Source organism: Lissotriton helveticus, chromosome 1_1 (assembly GCF_964261635.1).
Source record: "Lissotriton helveticus chromosome 1_1, aLisHel1.1, whole genome shotgun sequence".
NCBI classification, from domain to species: Eukaryota; Metazoa; Chordata; class Amphibia; order Caudata; family Salamandridae; genus Lissotriton; species Lissotriton helveticus.
The window spans coordinates 753707755-753723375 of NC_136057.1; the positions used below are offsets into that span (position 1 = coordinate 753707755).

The following is a 15621-nucleotide window of genomic DNA, read 5'->3' on the forward strand; positions in this document are numbered from 1 at the left end:
TGGAAAGAGAAGCAAGGGAACCATAAAGAACAAGGACTAAAAATTTACAAAAATAGGGGATACACAACAGTTACATGCAAAAAACCTTCTCACTCCAGAAAACAAGTCTAGAGGAAAATAAGGAAGGTTCATCAAAATCTATCAACCAACCGAGACTTTTCCTTTTCCTCACAGGGGGTGTTTGTATAATTGTCTTCCAAAATTACTAAACTCATGCTAGAGGTGTGAAAAATCTGTGCAAATTGCTGTTGCATAATAACACAAATTTTCTGAAAATATAGCAAAATTGTGAATAAATACAGGAAATGAAAATCTGTCTTAAAGCAGTATATTTACGTGGGAAATGCATCCTCCAGTTAATTTTTAACAAGTGGACACGTTTTTTGCTAAAAAAGAATAACGCTAAAAAGACTAGCAACATGCAGAGTGACTTCACTTTATGTATTTGAATAGTATCACAAAGGACTAATATTCTTTTTTTTGCTCTTAGTAGCCAGGGAAACTCCATCTTTTGATTATAGTTTAAATGCTACTTACTAGAGTGGGCAAGTTCAAAATATTTCAACTGTATTTGCCAAAAAGCCACCTTGTGGTACATTCATTTCATTCAGGTTTTTACAGACTGTGGTTCCGAAACTTAGTTCTTCTTTTTTCAACAGAAAGCCTCTATGTTTTCCCTTGCCAATGGAATTATCGCCCTGATCATTGTATTTATGGAAGCAACTGCCGTGAATCAGAGGAAGAAGGAATCTTCATCCTACATGGGAACAGGGGTGTCTACCATGATGACAAGCAGCCAGCCTTTAGAGCTGTATACGAAGCTATAAACAAGGTGAGGCTTTTTTTAATCCCTATGAATAGTAGAATTTATTTACGTTGTTGTTACATTCCTTTAAGTATGTTTAATTAATCTCTAATATTTGAAAATTAAAACAATATTGTGATGAACCCCTATTATTTCGCAGTCACATTTGTCGGTGGTGTTATAAAAAAATTAATCACAGTAGTCCTGTAATTTTATTTCTCAGGCAATTCTCCCCAATAAAGTGTTGCCTATGAAATAAACAGTTTACTCTTTGACCCGATTTTAACATTCTTAGAATAGTTAATTAAAAATCTATTTTCCGAATGTCAATCAGTTGCAAATGTTCACTGACCATTCGATATTCCTGTTTGAATGTTAGCATAGTTTAGGTAGAAATCTTATGACAACTAGATCTTGTGGGAAAATCCGATGTTCCAATATTTTTCTTTGAAATATCGCCTAACATCATGTAAGTTACACAAGCATCCATGTAACTCTACATATGAATAAAACAGCATTGTACTTGAGTTTTCAATACATTTATATTTTAGGATCCTGTTTTTCCTTCACTTACCTTAATGTAGTCCCATCACAAGGTCTAAGTTTGCAAGAGTTGCCATTAAATCAGAACTCATTTGCTGCACATATGAAAGAAAAATTCCATAGCTGACAAAACATGTTTAATATTCTAATAAAACCGTATTATTTATGTGTTTTGTTTTCAATCCTAATTATTGCCACTCTCTAATGATGTATCTAGTTACTCTGTGTGCCTGACTCAATTTATTTGTGTTTTAGATTGTATGTATTTTAAAAGATGCTCAGTATTATCCCAAGATGTCCTATATTTGCCTACCCACTGATCATAAGCATGTACCTGTAGGTGAAGCCTAAATGAAATGGGTGACTACACATATACTTGTAAGGGTGCATAGTGGAGTATGTCCATTTACATGCTGTTGGGCCTGGCCCTTTTTGCAGGTGTGTCCGTAAACTTAGTATCTTTTGCCTCCGAATTTAATGACCCTATTGTAGTTGGCTTTAGGACTCTGAGCACTATACCACTGCTGATCAGTCCTAAAGTGCATATGCACTCTGTCTAAATTGTATTGGTGATTGGTTATCCACGATTGGCATATTTTATTTACTTGTAAGTCCCTAGTAAAGTGCACTAAATGTGCTCAGGGCCTGTTAATCATATGCTCCATTTGGTGGTTCCCTGGTGAGTACGGACTTTGCAACTATGATGTTTGGCTACTCTGTGTCATGAAACAGCACTATAAGCCACATGCATCAAAGTAAGGAATTGCGATTCCTAAATAGCGATTTTTAAGAAACCGCTATTTAGGAATCGCAATTACTTATGCATGTTGGGATCACAAAAAAAGTTGTGATTCCTACATATTTCTTATTAGCGACTCGCAAATTGCGACTCGCTAGTAAGGAATGCCTTCCCATTCATTCCTATTCGCCTAGAGGCTCATAGAAATGAATGAGAAGTAATTCGCAATTTGCGAGTACCAAATAGGTACTCACAAATTGCGAATGCAAATTGAAGGGTGCTAGGGGGCCTTAAAGGCCACCCGGCTGCACCCCCAAATTTGGCATGTGTGCACATGGGGCACACACATATGCCCTAGGCACACCTTAAATACACCTACTTTAAAATACTGCATGAATGGCACTGGACAGCTCCTAGGTTACTTACTCATAGCAGGTTTTAATCTAAACGACCACTGCTGCAGAGGCAGATCACAGAAATGTGGCCTTCTACCTGTTTTATGGTCTTGACCCAAAATTAACATCTCCTGGCACGACGTTCGGCAAATACTGCAAAAATCAAGCACAACACCCCCTCAACCTTCAGGTACACTAACACTCCTACACCACACAACCAAATCAGAAAGCTCTAATTCCCACTGGAACATATTGATGTCCACTGCCCTATCCAGAGCCAACATATGTATTCTCTGACACTGGAAAACATCAGGTATAGAATGGACTACAGAGTTGTAATGTCTTGCGAAAGACGAGCATATTCTCTTTAGACTGAGATATCAAGAAGCAATGTTTGACCTCATTTGCGGCTCATTCCATAGCTATTATAAACACAAGTAATAATAACAATTTAGCGGGACCTAATAAACCATCAGCCAATTAGGTATACCTACTGCACGTAGAGCAACCCTAACTGCAAAATAGTTTATCCTTGTACTCTTCCAGCACCCACACAATCACTTTAGTACAGGATAATCACAAATAAAAAATTGGGACACACAGTCCCTTCCCACCTTCTCACACAGCACCTCTTTTCCCCACTCCACATTTATCTATCCCAGTAGCCTGATTCCCTATCAATAGCATGATAGTCCAATGCAGTTTAATGTCAAAAATCCCAAGACGCGACATGCCACACTGGCAGTAAAGACTATAGATCTGGCAATGTTGCATCTCGGATTTAGGACCTGCTACAAATGTGTGAAGAGTACGATAGTCAAAAGAATGACCAATATATACATAGATCTTACTTCACTATTGACCCTTGTGTGAAATCATTATTGTGGACTAAGGAAAAATATTTCAATCAATAAATACTTAAAATAAAAAATAAGTTGATAGTGGCATGTGTTCCTATTGTGGAATGTGTAAATACCTTATTTTTTATGTCGTGCATGAATTTACGATAATCTTTCCTGACAAATTGCTTGATGTTATATGTGTTCAAGTAAATGTATCTCTTCCTTTTTCAACAGTACTCTTTTGGGAGTGATCTCGTCCAAACCCTGTTAGACCCTTTAAAACTGGAACTGCAACGGACCATGCACACTTACTGTGGGAGAATACCGAGCGTATTTTTAAAGCAGCTCACAAAAAGTATTGAAGACATTTACAACAGGACACCGAAAGGGGGGTGATCTTCAGTGGGATAAGAACGAAGGAAGAACTGGAATTTGTGAGAAACTGACGCGTAATGTGGTCAGACAAAGTGCTGGGTTTCAAAGAATCTGTTACGTGTTGACTGATCCGCTGCTGCGTAACCAAATGAAGAAACAATTATGAAAAGACAAGACTGTAGGTTTGGTATATGAGGCATTAAGAGAATGGGCTGTGCAGACCCAGACTCAGACTCCATCTTTAAATGCCCCGCGGCTCGTGTCCAAGTGGGTGAACAATGGGTTGCATGCCTCGAGCCTCAGCACTCAGCTAAACTGTGAATGCAGCAGTGATCGGACTCAGCACTAACCTCACTTTAAAAGCGTGAGATAAGAATTGTTTACAATCAAAGAATGTATTATATTGTCTTTTGTATTTGATAATCCATAAGTGCCTTTTATGCTACCATTATGTTGACAATCTTTTTATCTCAGAAATTTTATGCCGCTCTTAAGTGAACTGCAGATGTTTTTTTAAAAAAAGCACTGGAACGACAGTTCCATCGGGAAAGTGTTTCCTGTTTTACCTACCGAAATCTGTGACAAAACATAAAAGTGTTATGTTCATTGAGCCTTCGTATAAAAATGACTCGGATGATTTTAGTAATATATATCTATTTGTGCATTATATTGAATTTTGTTATCACTATTGATTTGGAAATACGTGCTATTGTAGGCAAAGTTTTCAGCTATCCTGGCAATACTGGAAAGATTCAAATCAAATTAAGGCAGAGTTTACATTCCCTAGCAAAATTAATGTTTAAAAAGTCCTAGCAGCATCATATCACAAAGAACTCAAAAATGTATACTTGGGAGTTTCACCAAAGTGCAAAAGAATGTATCCTTTTTTTGCCTTATTGGGTGTTGTTTAGTGATAAAAATAGCATAGTTTGCTTCTGACATTTTGATTGTGGTCTTATCCCACAACTTTAGATCATATTTAACCCGTGACGAATGAGGCCTGTAAACTTTCAGTTAAATAATGAACATATTTACTACCTTGAGTAGATGGTTTAATGTGAGTTTTTACCTAGACATGTGCGCATGTTTAAATAACATTCGTCACAATTGTCGAAAGATTTGATCGAATTGAAAATTGGGCGGGCGGCTGGTTGTTTGCGATGTCATCACCATTTGCAAACATTGTCCCATTGTCCCAATGTGATTGATGTCTCGAATTCCAACTAATTTTTTTCTGCCTTCATGTTCCACTCTGGAACATATATTATAATTTGAATTGCTCCTTGAACTCTGTTAGACGAACCTGCGTCCACATTTTACCACATCCCAGTCTTAAGTTTAAATGAATAATCCCTTTTTAAATGATGTATAGCTGCTCCAGAGTACACGTATTTGTCAAAATGTCATTAAATCCCTTCAGATGAATATAAAAGTCCAACTCTCAAGAGTCATACAAGTAACATTCGCCACTTCCTACTTGCTCCTTAAGGTGTGTCGACCAGTATGCTGCAGCCTTACATCCACCAATCAGAGAGCTGTGTAGAGAAGCTTCCTGGCATACACTGTCTCTCCTTACCATGCTTACCAACTAGACAGTAGTTTTCCCTTCAGGTGGCTATGTAATTTTCCGCAGTTGGACAGCAAAGTATTTGTTAAACGTTTGTGTTGCAGTGTACATCTCATATATAATTGATATTTAAGTAGTCCCTGTACTGTATCTCCATGACCTCTTGATAGTTTCTTAAGGAAAGAATGCTGTTTTTAACACTATGTTGTGTTGAAATATTTTTAGAGTGTACTCTGATACAGCTGTGGAGGGATATAAGAGCAAAATTGTGTTTTTAACTGTTAATTCATGAAATTGAACCATGGAACTCTGTTAAACTATTATATTACCTGTTGTAAATGGCAACTTGCGATATGATGATGGGATACAATACAAACTGTGGAAGAATTGCAAATTATTTTAACTTTCAAATTTTTCGGTGTTTCTGGATAATGGTTGTGCACATGAGAAATTGTGACATAGTTGAACATAGACAGGTGAGTTTACTATTGAAGTGTGGAATATGCTAACTATATTTTATAACAGATATTGGAATATGTGTGAAGCCGAATGAGATTTTAAATCTGATTGTATTATTGGAAGATGTATATGATATAATATTTTTTTATATAAACATTTTGATATCAAAAGAATATTGTATGTTCATTGTTTTTGCTTGGTTTTATTGTGAATTCATTGTAATTCATAGTCTTGATGTTTGTTATACTAACTGTGATTTTGAAAATTCAAATTGGCATCTGAAATTGAACTTCAGCACTGGCCAGTCAATCACAATGCTTCCTTAGCTTCCTTAACCTTAGTCATTACCTACTGTTATAGGGCCGCTCAGGAAGTATTCGATTGGTGCCAGCCCTTTGCTCTCTGCTGGTTGATGAGTTATTTTATCCTCACTGCAGCGCCACCTCTCTTATTTCCTCTCTCTGTTTTGTTCTTCGGCCAGGCATAGCCAAATTCCTCTTGTATTTAATGCACAGAGACTTTAAGTCAACGCCTTTCAGCCATTAGTTGGCTTCGGTCAGTCCCTCTCAGCTATTGCTTGATGAACCCTTCTTCACATGTTGTACCAGCCGTGTGGTGTACCGCATTCTTCTATACTTTGCATCAGGATTGGAAAGAGGTCTGTCTTCAGCCTCCCCTCCTGCCTTCTGTGGAGATGCTTTGTGAAGCAAGTGAACGGTGAGGCCGGGACACTATCATGGACTTCATACACACAGGTGGCTGACTGACTCCGACAGCAGCACCTATGAGCCACCGCGGCTTCACACACAGGATGAAAGGGGGAGTCTTTTTAGAGCTCTCAAATGCCGACACCAGGGCTGCCTAAATATCCCTCACACAGCATGGGCCCTTTTACAGGAATAATTCTTTCACTGCCGTTCCTGAACAGCAACAGGGAAAGAATGCGGGGAGGGTAGACTGAGGCAGGGGGCATGGCAGCCCCAATCCTGGAGTACGGGAGGAATGAGAAGCCACAATGTATCCCTGTGGCTTTTCCTATCCTGTCTGTAGTGTTCGGGTTCTTCTGTGGGCAACACCATATTCTCATGGACAGTCCACAACCTAGTTCAAGGCAGAGATGAGGACAGGAAAAGAGAGTGCAGAAGGGCGAAAGAACGGACGGCAACCAGATCATGTCATTAATTTATTTTGGATAAAAAGTCATTGTTGGTCTTTGCCTAATGATGCACAAATGCATCTTGTCTTTGGGGTTGTGAAGACTTAAGATGGTTAGTGACTGGTGGCGTGATGCATTGCCACCACTGTACGATTCTTTTAAGGGATGGAGTGGAATGTTTAACTACTGTGCAGTTCAAACAGCAGATATTCTTTGGGTCCCGGGTGGGGCAGCTACTTTGAGAGGTACTATCTGCAATTTGAAAGCAAGAACTGTCGCAGGGTTTCTGTTCTCACACAGAACTGTGCACAGAGGATTGGAACCTCGGCGAATTAGGGTGTCCCAAAACTCACCTTAGTGCCCAAATAACCCCTTACCGAGCTAGCTACAGTGTCTCATTGGACATATCAAACTCCCAATGTTTAGACAAACCAGAACATGAACTTACAGTACCTCAGGATACGTGGAACTCATGAACACTCTTTCGTTATATAATCATTACAAACCAGAACATGGAGTAAAGAAGAACACATGTGCATTTGAAATGTTTATTTACTAATGCCGTCTTCTCAGGCGCAGTATCTTAGATAATACAAGTAAACATATTATCAGTAGCAAAATTACCAGCATAGTTACTAGTCCATAAAAAGCAAATGGTGACAGCATGGTAACATGCTGTAAATCAATTAGGGTTAACAACACTTATATCTCACCTTCCTTAACACAGATATTATATTATTTGCTAAGAAGGTCTCTTTTGGTTGGATTAGGGCGAGCCCATACCTTAGTGTCTTAGATTGAAGGAATCACATCAGCATACACCAGCTCTCTCTGCATGCGAACCGCATCAAGTGTGTTATTTGTGCCCCAAGCAAAGCAATATAAAAACCGCCTCAAGCCCGGAGTTGGCAGAGGCTGCACTTATGTTATGACTATGAAGTCGTGGAGATCAGACCTCACAACAATTCTGTATCGTGTTGTTCTTGAAGCTTCAGCACTCTCTGTACAGACACAGTTCATTAAGCAAAGCAGATAGCAAAGCAATAACATATTATTCTCATGTAAACCGCGATGAACTACTAGGTTGAAAGCTAAATCAATAATTAAGTGTCGTGTGCAGAAGTTGCAAAAAGAAAAATGGCGTTTAAACCTCAAATGAGCCTATGCTAACTTAACACGATATAAAGATATTCAGGAGCTACATGACACCCTCCCATGATCCGAGAACGGACTAAATAAAATAACAGAAGTGCCATCCCATGAGAGCAGAGTGCAACATTATATGAGCATGGTTCTCAAAGGAAACATTAAAAAAGTTGAAAAATTTGTAATAAAATGTAATGCTAAAAAATAGCCCAAAAGTCTATAGTGGCTCAAGCCAATAGGCAAGCGAATAATAAAAAAACTTGACAGATAAATCAATAAACGTCAATGATATGCTAATACTCAGCATGTCAAACACGAAAAGGTCTAGGACATAACTGTGTATGCAAAATAAGCTGCAACAGCCTCCAATAGGAAATCACCGTCTTCATCCGAAAACAGTTCAGCCATCCAACATAAAAGTGGAAAAGAACATACGTGCTCTCCCAGCACCGGATCCTCTATTACCATCAGAGGACAGCTCGGTGGGTTTTCAAGAAAGCCCAGTTCCAAGAAATCCTGTGCAGCCGCCAGTATATCCCAGGGACCCATTAGTCCATGCATCACTGCTAAGGCCATAATCCTTTCGCCAGGACAAACCAACTCGTGAGTAATGATAGGACTCATCAGCTGATTAAAGTCAACGTCAGGAGAAACCGGTCCGCAGAGACACAAATCAATGGCCCAATCGAAATCACAGGTCAAGCAGTGAAACACAGGCTGGACACAGGTGAAGTAGGAGAATCGAAACGATAATCCATATGCCGTGCTCAATATCGCCAACGGTAGTGTGCCATAATATTCAAGCATCTGGTTGCGGAACAGCGTCAGAAGCTGCTGGGCGGGACCTTGCACAGGAAGGACATCCATATTTAAAGAAGCAAAACACCACTAGAGCGCCCGCAGCTAACGCAAGTAAAACTGGGAATCCACCAAATAAAGTAGAAAAGATAGAATGAAAGAAAGCAGGGATGACTCCAAAAATCTTTTCAAAGGAAGTCACGAGACCACTGCTAACAGTTTAAAAAAAAATTGCTAGGCCCTTTGTGGAGGACGCATTAAAGATAGTACAAACCATCTCACTGAAATGCAAAGGCAAATCAGTATTCAGAAGGGCCTGAACCTCTGTACGGGTGTTGGCTATGTGAAGCACGAAAGTTTCACGAGCCGAACTCAAGGCCACCTCTTTCTGGGACAAAAGAGCCCTTATTCTTGCCATGCCGCTGAAGTCTGCTCTCAAGGTTGGTATCTGGGGCCAGATGGAATACTCCCTATGTTCATGTGTGGGAGGATACAGAAAATTTCTGCAGCAAATAACACGTTCACTTACTGTTACGATAAAAGGTATGCCTTTTATTAACCCACAACAGTCTTCATTATTCAGAAGCAAATAACTACCATTTTCTAATAAAGTAAACGTGGGGATGATAGCAGGAACTGGTGTGCCTTGTAATACACAAGCTAAATTCGGTCGGTGTTGGTTGCAAGAACCATGTAACTGTATGTGTCTACACATTAATGAATGATCTGGTGTCTCAGTACACTCCTCACCATTCAGATAAACCTCTTGATCATCTTTTAAGCATCTGTAAGTGTATGGAAGTGACCAGACTTCATGAAGGAAACCGCTACCTAATGGTTCATAACGACCATATTTCATACAATTTGTAAATTTATATAAAGCAAAAGGCAGCGTTATCAAACCGTGGATAAGCCACGGAAAAAGGCAAAGATTCTAACCTTTCAATATGTAACATAGAAAAGGAAGCATCACGCATTGAAAGTAAGCGTTGTTTGTCAGTCAAATTAAACGGGGCAAATAGAGAAGAAACGTTCATGTACGTCCAGGGAACCTTACTGTTCTTCAGGGTCTGAAGGGTCCATGCAAATTGCATGATGGACCTTAATTGATTTTGACCATGGTATAACATTGACACTTCATCATGCACAATATCCACAACGGATGACACAATATTATCTAATGTGTAAATTCGGGAGGAAAGCATGGTAATACTATTGTCAACAACTGCAAGTACTTTCTCAAGATTTGCCTGATCAATTGCCCTAAGGCGTGTAGCAGCCTCAATCTGTGATGTTTTCCAAATTTCATTGTGAACAGCATATATCCACCTTTTCGACCTGCCACTAGCCGGGCCTTTAATGAAATCATTCAAATCCACGTCTGCATTCAGTTTGGAAAGGTGACTTTTAACTGCAGGTAAAGTTGAATGTTTCAGCCAATTTTGACATCATTTGCCTACAGAATAAGTTGTGACAGTGTGGACCAAGTCAAAACGGGGATCTGATCTAACAGTTTTAAAACCGTCAGATAAACCTAAAAATCGATGTTGGCAAGAATCAGCACTACGGTGCCAAAGCAGCCAACCTTTTGGATCCATACTGGAAATGTTAAAGGAAGAATTAAGAAGTAGGGCCTGTAATTCTCTAATCGACAACTGAGTAAAATTACTCCAACCATCATATTCCTCTAAATCTGGGATAGTAGGGGTGTTTAATTTTTTAGAAGTAGCCAATCCAAAGCATGTGGTCTGGGAAATTGTTTCATTCAAAAACAACATATGATTTGGTATGAGACATGCACGGTGCAAAGCCTCAGTGCCTTGTACCTGCCAGGCTCTTGAACCCCAAACTGATTTAAGGTCTATTGTTTCTTTCCATAACTCGTAGCCTCCAGTAACTAATTGATCAAGGAAGTCCTTCGAATACAACAATTTAGTATCGGTAAGTCTAACCTTGGACATTGGCTTTTTTAGAAATTTAAAATAAAAGGACTCGGGATTGGACTGGTTAAAATCAGTGAAATAGGTATACTTTTTCAGAAATGTTTCAGAACTGCCTTGTATAGGCGCTGGGCAATGTTCCCACTGTGTAAAATTAACAGTATCCCTTCGGGAAGATGTTTTGTGTAAGAAGTGATTGCCATAATGTTGGTAGCAAAATAAATCACCATAATTAGCAGATTCTAAATATAAATCTTCAGCATCAAAGGCAGCATAGTATTGCAAATCAGAAAATAAACTTTCTACTGCATTAACATCCCAGTCATCAGAACGAATGTTTTGTTTCACCACATCCCCCATATTTACTCTAAGAATATTAGGAACATTAACGACTTCCGTTGGGCCATGAATTTGAAACCTAACCGCATCCCACACAATTCCATCAAGGACTGGCCATGCTGTGATGTTAACCAAAGTCAAGTCTCTTTTCACTCTGTGTGTAGAATGTGACGAGGAAAGCGGGGCCAAAGTTCCATTTACATGTGTAATGCATGTTCTTTCCTCGACATAGTGTCCATTGACGAGTCGAAAAAAATAAAACACAAAACCAATTGACATAAAAAGGTAAACTGAAAAAAGGACCAGCCAGATGTATGTCCACGGGGGAATCAAAAAATGTTTTCTGCAAAACGAGAGGGTTTCTTCGAGGCAAGGGAAACAGAGTCAAATGAAAATCTGGATTCCGTGGCTAAACGTGCTTGCAGGTCAGGCATGGACAAATCAGCTGGGTAAGTATAGTCTAACTCATCATTATTAGTTCCGGGTAAAGTATTTAACAAAGGACTGGAAATAGCAGGTAACTCGATGGCCACTTCAGGTTCAATATTAGAAGCAGTGGGCATAACTGAATTTCTCACAATGGAAGGACAGGAAACAGCCGGTGTCATGCTAAGAAGAATCGGCCACTCTGTGTATCTTGACATTGTCAATGGAAATAAACCTGTTTTCCTTACGACCAGGAAGTGGTGGTAAAATGACTGTTCTTGTGCCCTTCACTCCAAGGACTGGAACCGGAGCTCGATAGGAAGGACCAAATTCTTTCTTGTTATCGATCTTCTCTCGAACCAGTTCTCCAACTTGGGGTAGCCAGCCTACTACCGGGATCTGCAACGCATCATCCAACATGGAGGGCAAATGTTCCTTTGCAAGACTGTCTCTGGCCTTTTGTAGATTCTGTAAAACATTGCAATGTTCATCTGCGTCAAAGGAAGTGGCGCGAACCACACAGTCTAGACCGTCAAGGTCAGGGACGTACATCTTGATGCCAAAGAGCATTTCGTATGGGGTCCGCCCACCCAGAGACCTTCTAGGGAGATTATTAAGAGCACGCTGCACGCCATTGAGGTGGGTAAGCCAGTTTCTGCCAGTGCCTATAACTCGAGCTGTCAAAGATTGCTTTAAATCACGGTTCATTCGCTCCACTACACTGTTACCCTCAGGTCTGTACGGAGACGAAAACTTGACTTGGACCCCCATCGAAGTCATGGCATCCTTGTACGCCTTAGAGGCGAAAGCCGGACCCTGATCCGAATGGAAGGTACCATAGGCAAAAATCCCTATAAAGACACGCAAATCTTTAATGACAGTCCGTGAATCAGCGCTGCGATGGGGCCATACCCACACAAAGCGTGTGCATGAGTCAACTGCTACTAAGATGTACTTATACGCAGTATCAGATGAAAAGGGACCGCAGTGATCTAAATAAACACAACCGAGTGGTTTATTAGAAATGTATAACTGTGTCTGTGGCGGACGCGTAGCAGTTGAAGGTTTAATCTGCTGGCAAATGTCACAAAGAAGGACATAATCACGCGTCTGTTTGTACAGTCCCCGCCACCAGAAACGTTGTTGTAATTGAGTTACAGTGGCTGAGACGCCCGCATGCGCAGACGCCATACCTTCATGCGCCGCTGTAATCAAGTCTGCCCTGCGATCCGAGTTGGGAATCAGCCGTTCCCCAACATCAGGAATTGTCACAAAAGGAACCTTTTCGGGACTTAAGTGGTATTTGTACTTCGAAGGGAACCCCGCAGGATGTTTACTTCCCTTCTCAGAGGCAGCAACTGCCGCCAAGATGTCACTATCAATCTTGGTTTTGGATCTAGTAACTGCCGCAACTAAGTATGTAGATACTGCTGATTTCGCCGCTTCATCAGCAAGCGAATTACCGACAGCGTGAACTCCCACGCGCTGGTGGCCAAGAGTATGAATTACGTAAACGAGTGGTAACTTATCCTGAAGTTCCGCCACTCGAACCCAGATCATTTTATGTTTTATTGTGCTACCCTTGGAATCACGAAACTCATTCTGAATCCAAAAGAACAAGTTTTCATTGTAAGACTGGACACAGTAGTAAGAATCACTTACAATGAGAGTAGTAACACTTGGATCCGCGTACTCCAATGCTAGTAAAAGAGCACGAAGCTCTGCCAATTGTGCGGTGCAATCGCCCAGGGGCAGTGTGTGCACCTCACTGGAAATGAACTCATCGTTCACCATAGCACCGACCACAATGGCGCATGCGGAAACGTAGGCATGTTTAGAGCCATGCGCAACCTGCGCCGACCCATCAGTGTAAATGATGCAATAGAAGTCCTCCAAGGGCCGCATAGCTAGAGGAGCAGGATGAACGAATTCATACTGCAAGTACTCCTGCGACCGTAATGAGGCGTCAAAAATAAACGTGACATCCATGGACGTCAAGGACGCAGCCCATTGAATCCACCGAGGGTGCAAAGCTTTTGAATTTGGTACACTGGCTTTCGTGACTGCCTCCAAGTGAGGACAGGGTGTTACCACCAACATGCGTTTCCCCTGTGACAGAGCTCGTTCTTTAAGAATCGTCATCTGTACAGCTGTTAAAACCTTTTCCACAGTGGGAAACCGCAATTCAGCCGAAGTGTACAAGTGTGACTTGTAAGCGATAGGTACTGTGTCTCCTTCATTAAAAGTGAGGTACGTGAAACCCACCGTCCCGGGAATTATTCTTATTACCAGATTGGTTTGGTTATCACGAGTCAGTAAGTATTTAGAAGCGAGCAGATCAGCCTGCAAGGATTGCAAAATGGCTGAATGCTCAGGCAGCCAGCATGATTTTGAGAAATTAGGTTGTATCAAAGCATACAACGGCTTGATACGCTGGGCATATTCCGGAATGTAAGCTCTTCCGAAATTTAAAAAACCCAGTAAAGACTGTAATTTTTTCAGTGTTGTAGGAGCGCGCAACTGTGCGCATTTCTCCAAGAAGTGAGGAGCCAAACCTCTACCTTCATTGTTCAGCTCATAGCCAAGGAACAACACTGTGTGTTCTGCAATGTGCGATTTTGCAAAATTGAATTTGTAACCCATATCTGCAAAGTTACAAATAATTGAATTTACACGACACAGATGCATCCAAATTTCGTCGTCCATGAGATAAATGTCATCCACATACGAGCAAGCATCTGGGTCGATTCTCTCTAACAGAGAGACTATGCGTGCGGTAAAAATACCGGGACTATTCTTATAGCCCATTGGAAGACGCCGGAAGGATTTTTGCACTCCAGCGCTCGTAAAACTTGTCCATTGGGAGCTGAAGCTATCCAATCTATGGGCAAAAAAACCGTTGGAAATGTCAAGCGTTGTTTTGAAACGCTTACGCACTAGACTATCCACTAGGGCAGAGCCGTGAGTATTCTGTACTGCACAGTTACGGCAATGCGAGTTTAAATGCCGGTAATCCAATACCAAACGATATGTTCCGTCAGGTTTGGTCACAGTAAAAAGGGGATTATTCATTGGTGACACACACGTTTCAATAACTCCTTGATATTCCAGTTGTTCAAGGATTTCCGCGACGGAAGACTTTGCTTCTCGCCGTATGGGATATTGAGGTTGAGGCTGCGGCTGAGACCGTAAAGGAATTTCGTGGCTAGGTGACAATTTATCCCAACCACATTGGTTACGGTACAGAGCCGGCGCTAGAGCCCGAGCCCACTCTTCTGCAAAATGCTGCGCATGTTCTTTCGAGACAGTGTTCGCGAAACTGGGCAGGATTACCTCCTCCCCTCGCGGCGCCGCAAGCACAAAAGGTGGGGGCCAGTCAGCCTCCGAAAGCAAAATATCATATGTTGAAGAAAGATTCTCCCAAAATACCCCTTTAATGGTACGCTGTATGTCACCTTCAATTAACAGGACAATTTCATAAAGTCTTTCAGGGGGAGCAAGTCTCGTGTCTGCTGTTTCAATGACTACGTAGACATCAGTCGCTGTCACCCTCAGTAATGGACGCAGCGTCTCTCTGACTATGGTAATCTCCGCCGCGCTGTCCAGCAAGGTCAGAGCCCACGTCAGATTCCGAAGCCGCGTTCTCACTATCTGTGGCATATCGATGCGCTGTTAAGGCGGCGACTTTCTTCTTCGCAAACTGCGGTCGCTGTGGCGTAGATTCCTCCTGCTTCCCTGCGCCTTCTGTCTGGCGGGACTGACCACGTCCTTGTTGGCCACCACGTCCCCTACCGCCTCCTCCTCCACCGGTCTTCGGGGCCGATGAGTCCTGAAAGGAACGAGGAGAGCGTTGATCAGAAACCTGAAATCGAGCAGGTGATTTAATCATTGCGCGGTCGCGCAAATCATAAACTTTCTCAGTCGGCGCAGGAACTTGAGTTGCAGGATAAGAAACCTGAGTCTGCTGCTGTTGCTTCCCCTGTTTCTGTTTTTGAGGCCAATTTTGTTTCTTGGACTTGGGTTGTACATCTGCCGCAGCAGACTGTAATTGTGGTTGTTTCTTATCCTTGACTGCGAAATACTTCAAACCT

General features: G+C 41.4%; 1 protein-coding gene across 4 annotated transcripts in view; it reads left to right on the forward strand.

The window, feature by feature from the left end:
* The window catches only part of GXYLT1 (glucoside xylosyltransferase 1), a 128240-nt gene extending 122342 nt beyond the window's left edge, over nt 1–5898 (forward strand). For all 4 annotated transcript variants that reach the window (XM_078674297.1, XM_078674296.1, XM_078674295.1 and 1 more), the window contains 2 exons: nt 660–832; nt 3559–5898. In XM_078674297.1, the coding sequence (XP_078530423.1) occupies nt 660–832; nt 3559–3720 (335 nt within the window). In that variant the 3' untranslated portion in view covers nt 3721–5898. The remainder of the gene's footprint in view (nt 1–659; nt 833–3558) is intronic.
* The last annotated feature ends 9723 nt before the right edge of the window (nt 5899–15621 follow it).